At 36.9% G+C, this 7818-nt stretch overlaps 1 protein-coding gene across 1 annotated transcript; it reads left to right on the top strand.

Annotated features, from left to right (window-relative positions):
• LOC135428176 (putative helicase MOV-10) lies at positions 1 to 1839 on the top strand. The gene is made up of 2 exons (XM_064682007.1): positions 1 to 321; positions 380 to 1839. Exons 1-2 carry the CDS (start codon positions 99 to 101, stop codon positions 1837 to 1839), a joined length of 1683 nt encoding a protein of 560 aa, XP_064538077.1. The 5' UTR covers positions 1 to 98.
• The last annotated feature ends 5979 nt before the right edge of the window (positions 1840 to 7818 follow it).

Below are 7818 nucleotides of genomic sequence, written 5' to 3'. Positions count from 1 at the left end.
AGTCCAAAAAAGATAAATTGAGGAAAGATTTCCCAAATGAATTTTTTACCAAATCTTACAATGTGATCTTTCGTCCTCTTCGAATTCCATTTCGCTTAATGTGCCTGGCCCTGCAACTGCTCGAGAATAGAACGCGTCGATATATTTTTCCTCTGCCCAATACCGAAAAGGTGGATTGGGAAGAGACAGTGCCTGAGAAAGTGCCAATATTTTCTTTATTTAATGAATCGATTGCAACAAATGCCGAACAGTTGCAAGCCGTTCAGCAGATCTTCGCTGGTCCCAATCCACAGGCGCCCTATATTGTGTTTGGACCCCCAGGTGAGTGAAGGAACGCTGATTGATTCGCTCGGCAGAGTAACTGAGTCAACATTTACAGGAACCGGCAAAACCACAACAATTGTCGAGGCCATTCTTCAAGTATGCCTTCAGGAGTACACTCGTATTCTTATTACGGCGGGCTCGAATTCAGCCTGTGACACAATTGCTTTGAAGATATGTGAAGTTATTGCCAGCAGTGAAAGATTGCAGGAGCTAGTTAAATATTCAAACGAGAAGAAAACGCTACCGACGTGGCGGCTTATTCGTTTCTATTCGCTTTTATACGACAGGAAGAAAATAGATCCGAACCTAAAGAAATATTTCAAATGTATCGCTGCAGAACGGAACGATTTTAAGTCGTTGTATAATTATAAAATCATTGTGGCCACATTGTGCGGCGTTGCCCGCATGAGATATTACGCTAATTTCTGTCCATTTACGCACATTTTCATTGACGAGGCGGCCGCATCATCGGAGGCGGAAGCGCTGATGGGCATTGCGGGCGTTAAGGACAAAGATTGCCATGTTATACTCTCCGGGGATCACAAGCAATTGGGCGCGGTCATTAAGTGCGATCGAGCTAAATCGCTTGGGTTGGGCCAATCGCTTATGGAGCGCCTGCTACTTAACAAGCTGTACGAAGTGGACACCAGTGGAAACTATGACCGAACTCTGCAGTCACGGTTGCGACAGAACTACAGATCCCATCCGGAGATCGTGGGGATCTTTAATAAGCTCTATTACAATTGTGAGCTAATTCCAATGGCCCCGCCGTCGCAGGTTAACCAAGCCGCCAAGTGGAGCGTGCTGCCCAATAGGAAGTTCCCTATCTTGTTCCAGGTCACGCATGGGATAACTGAGCGCGAGGCCCAGTCCAACAGCAGCTTAAACAAGCTGGAGGCACAGGTGCTCTGCTGGTATGTGAAGAGTCTGCTCGAAGACGGACTTGGTGGCGATATTAAAGTGCAGCAGGAGGAGATTGGTGTCGTAACTCCATATTTGGGCCAATGCAGGCTTTTAAAACTTATGCTCCGCCAAAGAGGACACCATAAAGTGGAGGTGGGCAGCGTGGAAAGCTACCAAGGTCGCGAGAAGCTCATTATTATTGTATCGTTAGTTAGTTCTTTTAAGCATCCATACTTTTTATCGAATCCTCGACGTATTAACGTGTTTCTCTCCCGTGCCAAATCTCTGATGATACTAATAGGAAATCCAATCAGCCTGGGCCAAAATAAGGATTTTGAATTTATCATTGGCCAATGCAAGTTACAAGGAAACTTTTTGACCAAGAAGAAGACAGCGAAGAGTAAGAGCAAGAAGACAGCGAAGAGTAAGAGCAAGAAGACAGTGAAGAGCCAATCGAATGAGCTTTGCAAAACTAACCTGCCAACTGTCCAGTTACAAGAAGAAGAGATCGATGATCAACAAGATAATCAAGATGAAGCTGGCGAAGTTGTTCTTCTAGATCTGCAGAATCAGTTGAATGAACTAAATATTTGTGAAGCGTCAACAGGTTAAGCCTCTGGCAGAAACTTAGTTAATCACTTTAATTTAAGCGTATTTTAAATATTTTGTTGACAAGTAAATTCTATCGATATTGTGATCATAAGGAGTCAATTTTGGTGGTTTCAAAATAGATATTTGACTCTCCAAATTTCCTAGTCAAGTTAAGTCCGAATCTGTCTGTCCGAATCCTAACTGATTGATTGTTAACGTACAGTCCAAACCGTACGAGCTTGGAAGCTGAATTTTTTACGGTAGTAACTACATGTGATGGAGGTTATGGGAAACTCCACCCGATCGGCCTCAATCTTATTTTGTAAAATCTTTCGAAACAATACGAGTTTCACAGATTTCGCAATAGTAAATGCGTTTCAAAGGTTGAATGAACGAAAGTTAATTTCTCAGCTTTAGGCTTCACTCCTCGGGAATAAATGGGAATGGAAAAAGTTAATGCTAATATAAATATATGTCGCAATGCAGCCATACCAGAACAGAGCTTTAATTTAAATACAACAGAAGCATAAAAATAGGTCAAAATAAACTGCTTAAGTGGACTAACTGAGTACAAATGGAGGGCTACAACTAATGTTGGCCACTTTGGACACCATTTCTATGGTTTCCTTCTTTTACTCTCATCGAAAGGCATAAAAGCTGACTCGATTTATGATAGCTATAAAATATTTTCACTTCAGCTCAATGGAGCTAATTGTCTTCCCGCGAACTAATCAATTTTCGATTATCAATTAATTAAATTTTCAACGGAATCAATAAAAATACAAAAAACAAAATAATAATATTAAGAAAAAAACGGTCGTAAAATGCAGGCAGTGCAGTGGGCCTTATCTTATCAGAAGCTACCGGATCCCACATGCATTCGACAAAATAAGCCGCAGTCAGCACACATACGAGGCTTGGGGGTTTGGCAAGACCTATGCGAAGACCAAGACCATGGTCTTTTAATGCATTTTAAACAAGTAAGATGGCTCTGGTCGGGAGTACCTAACTAGGGAATACCCTGAACACCAGATGCACTTTACACATTTGCTTTACCTTTTAATGGGTAAGAAGTAGCAAGTAAGTAGTAACAATTTTAAAAAATGGTTCAGTTGCCTCTGTTGGGGTCGAACTCGCAAGCACCTTCAACCGAGCGAACTCATAGCCATTGCGTAAACTAAACGTTTTTCGGAAACAAATACTGCCCGATCATTAGAAGGAGCTGCATGGCAAGATGGCTAAGAGTTGGCGGGCTAACCCAAAAAAATACATATATATTTGATGGGGGGGAAGACGCTTTCTTCTGGCGGTTACGTAAATTTGCACAAATGCATTATACCCATTTTCATTGGGTTCAGGGTATAAAAAGAAAAACAAACGGCTTTGGGCGTCAGCGATAACGGTGAATTGCAGCCACACCCCGTTTTCCAGTTGCCGGACAGTCGACTGTCAATTTCTCTATCTATATTTTCGCTGCCTGCCTTTCGACATTTAGTTTCATATTGTTTACCCGAAGGGAGTTGGCTTCACCTATTTTTCATTTTTTATGGTAGCCGGGCCGAGTCCAGATTGTTTACATCGCTGTGGCTCGTGCTCGCCCATCTTCTAGTTGCCAGTTCCGCTGGCATGGTTCAAGAAACTGTTTTTGTTTTGAAGCAATTGGAACCGTTGCTTATATGTATGTTTACCTCTCCGCCCTGCCTACAATATCCCTCATTCATCGTTGCATGCAACGTTTGACTGATGGCTGCCTCCCTCTGCGGCGCTTCACACTGTACATCCAGCGCGTTGGAAATACATAGGTGTTAACAGATGTGCCTATCGGTGCCTACATCAATCTAGTGAGACATTTTTAATTACTGACTAGATAATTCTAATACAAATTTCAGTTTTATTTGGGTACAATTAAACATAAGTATGTGTACATAATCAGCCATTTTGTCCGATTGCTAACTCATTTTAAATACCCTAATGGATATGAATTTAATATCTGCTGTACACTTTTGCAAAGCCCACCCCTCTGGATATAAAAAAAATGGTCAAAAATTGCAAGAATTTTATACATATGTATTTCGCTTAAAACTTGCACCACGGGACTAAAATAGCCGAAAACATTGAATTTGGTTGTGGTTCTTAATTCGAGGGACTTTAAGCTCATTTTCCAATATCTGTCATCCATGTTTCGTATAACCTTTTTATTCCAACTACAGTAAAAATGATGAAAATGTATCGTAGCGAATATTTAAATTAAAGTTATAATATATTTATGTTCACTTCTAATGTACATACGTCAAAAGCAGTCTTTACTTGTGACGTCATGCTTAAAAGCTAAATGTGCAATCTATTTAATTTTCTTTCCATTGTGCTTTAATATTATCATGGCACACGCATACATATACACCGGCATACAAATGTGTATGTATTGTTGTTTTTTTTTGTTTGTATTGTATGTATGTTTGTATTGTAAGGCATTTTACTTTATATTAATAGTGCACCGAAACTCAGATACTCTTACTTTATTTAATTGAAATTTATTTTGTGTATATTGTTTTTGCGCTTTGTGTTTAATAATGTAATATCCCTAATATCAGAAAAAAGTCCTTATATAGTGAATTATAAATATAAATATCTCATTATATGTACATATATTCACATATGCATAAAATAAATCAATTACGTTTAGAAACCACACAGGTTGTGTCAATTTCCAAAAGCTAAGCACATACGTTATATACATATATACTAATCTACTCTTTTATTAACCGTAAATAACTTACGTCTACTGTACTCTTAAAGATAACTTGATTGATAAAGAACTGCAGTCCTACATTATTTATTATTCTTAGAAAAGGTCTGAATGGTCCTCCATACACAAACACCATTTTAAATCAAATACATACATACATCGCTGAATCATTTCGTTTGTACAAATCTTTAGCTGACTGCGAAAAGATTATTTTGAATACCACCCAGAAGTGCAGAGAAACGAAAGTGGACATTGAAATCAAATAATCTATGAAATATGTAAATAATATAAATATTCATTTGGCTACTTCTTATCTACATATGTATAATTAACTGATCTTTAATGTATGTACTCTGGACTAGCGAAAAATACATACATATTACATAAATATAACTACTAAAGATTACAGATTTATATTTATCTTTTAAATTTGGTACATAATAATTTTACAAATTCACTTATAAGGCGCGATTGTAATGCAACTCATATTGACTCAAGCACCAAAGAAAAACAATATACATATGTATGTATATTTGTATATGTATGTATGTGTGTCTATTGCTTTTGCACTTACCATACAACAAAGCATATGACTCTCTAACTCTCTGAGCAAGTGAGCGAGTCAGCGATTACTGTACCCGAGCAAAAGCGGTCTTTCTGTTTCAGCTGTCCCATCTGCATGTTGTATAGTTAGTGCTCTAAACAATACTCTTTAGTTACTTAGAAACAAATCGAGCCATTATAACTTTCTGGCAATGCAAATAAGATCCAAAAAGAAAATGCTTTATCTTGAAATAATTTTACACAATACACAGAAGCAATGGATCTTTTTATATAAATGCGTTACGTGTTGTTGCTATTGCTGTACGTTTTCAGCTGCTTGAAATATTGCATGTATACGATCCAACGAAAACTCTTTGTAGGGTATGACGCGCTACGCTCAAATATCGTTCGCTACGCGGCGAGAGCGCATTTTGTCTCTCTTCAATCTCAACTGACGCATACATGTACATATATATTTATATGCACGGGCGTGTATGTATCTGTAAAATTTTTGCTTAAGTTGAATTTTGTGATTCCCGTTCAATTTCAATTGCGATCGCAAGCTGAGTGTGATAGAGTGTCTGTGCTTAGTCGCGCTGCAAATTATTAATAATTATAGTTAAATCTGTTTTGTAAACGATTAAATTGACTTTACCATCAAGAAAATGAACGTGCCAAGTAATTACGCACCTATCGAGAAGATGTTGCGTGCCTTGGAGCTTAAATTTTCCGACGAAATTCTTGGAGAAAACGATGCTACATTTGCGTCTTACTTGGTGTCTCGTCAATTAAGCATCGAAAATGTCTGTTCCGTGCTCACGACGCTGATCAGCATTGAGGATATATCCAGAATGTTGACATTCGCAGAGCTCATGCAGTTCGACGTTTCGATCAAAGAGACTAAAAACGGCAACTGTAGCATTCCGCTGCCTAAAAAGAATAGTCAGTCAATATTGATACCCTATGTAGACGAAGTTTTGCTGCTGCCCAGCGGTACTCTGCAAGCTTCGCTAACGCCAAGGGAACGAATTGTGAAACTAACGAGTATAAGCGGTTTTATTCCAACTACAGTAAAAATGATGAAAATGTATCGTAGCGAATATTTAAATTAAAGTTATAATATATTTATGTTCACTTCTAATGTACATACGTCAAAAGCAGTCTTTACTTGTGACGTCATGCTTAAAAGCTAAATGTGCAATCTATTTAATTTTCTTTCCATTGTGCTTTAATATTATCATGGCACACGCATACATATACACCGGCATACAAATGTGTATGTATTGTTGTTTTTTTTTGTTTGTATTGTATGTATGTTTGTATTGTAAGGCATTTTACTTTATATTAATAGTGCACCGAAACTCAGATACTCTTACTTTATTTAATTGAAATTTATTTTGTGTATATTGTTTTTGCGCTTTGTGTTTAATAATGTAATATCCCTAATATCAGAAAAAAGTCCTTATATAGTGAATTATAAATATAAATATCTCATTATATGTACATATATTCACATATGCATAAAATAAATCAATTACGTTTAGAAACCACACAGGTTGTGTCAATTTCCAAAAGCTAAGCACATACGTTATATACATATATACTAATCTACTCTTTTATTAACCGTAAATAACTTACGTCTACTGTACTCTTAAAGATAACTTGATTGATAAAGAACTGCAGTCCTACATTATTTATTATTCTTAGAAAAGGTCTGAATGGTCCTCCATACACAAACACCATTTTAAATCAAATACATACATACATCGCTGAATCATTTCGTTTGTACAAATCTTTAGCTGACTGCGAAAAGATTATTTTGAATACCACCCAGAAGTGCAGAGAAACGAAAGTGGACATTGAAATCAAATAATCTATGAAATATGTAAATAATATAAATATTCATTTGGCTACTTCTTATCTACATATGTATAATTAACTGATCTTTAATGTATGTACTCTGGACTAGCGAAAAATACATACATATTACATAAATATAACTACTAAAGATTACAGATTTATATTTATCTTTTAAATTTGGTACATAATAATTTTACAAATTCACTTATAAGGCGCGATTGTAATGCAACTCATATTGACTCAAGCACCAAAGAAAAACAATATACATATGTATGTATATTTGTATATGTATGTATGTGTGTCTATTGCTTTTGCACTTACCATACAACAAAGCATATGACTCTCTAACTCTCTGAGCAAGTGAGCGAGTCAGCGATTACTGTACCCGAGCAAAAGCGGTCTTTCTGTTTCAGCTGTCCCATCTGCATGTTGTATAGTTAGTGCTCTAAACAATACTCTTTAGTTACTTAGAAACAAATCGAGCCATTATAACTTTCTGGCAATGCAAATAAGATCCAAAAAGAAAATGCTTTATCTTGAAATAATTTTACACAATACACAGAAGCAATGGATCTTTTTATATAAATGCGTTACGTGTTGTTGCTATTGCTGTACGTTTTCAGCTGCTTGAAATATTGCATGTATACGATCCAACGAAAACTCTTTGTAGGGTATGACGCGCTACGCTCAAATATCGTTCGCTACGCGGCGAGAGCGCATTTTGTCTCTCTTCAATCTCAACTGACGCATACATGTACATATATATTTATATGCACGGGCGTGTATGTATCTGTAAAATTTTTGCTTAAGTTGAATTTTGTGATTCCCGTTCAATTTCAATTGCGATCGCA

This window comes from Drosophila montana, unplaced genomic scaffold (genome assembly GCF_035044405.1).
Source record: "Drosophila montana isolate Dmon_TW-CO22-7 unplaced genomic scaffold, ASM3504440v1 contig_2438_1, whole genome shotgun sequence".
In the NCBI taxonomy this organism is placed as follows: domain Eukaryota; kingdom Metazoa; phylum Arthropoda; class Insecta; order Diptera; family Drosophilidae; genus Drosophila; species Drosophila montana.
This window is presented reverse-complemented; position numbering and strand designations above follow the sequence as displayed.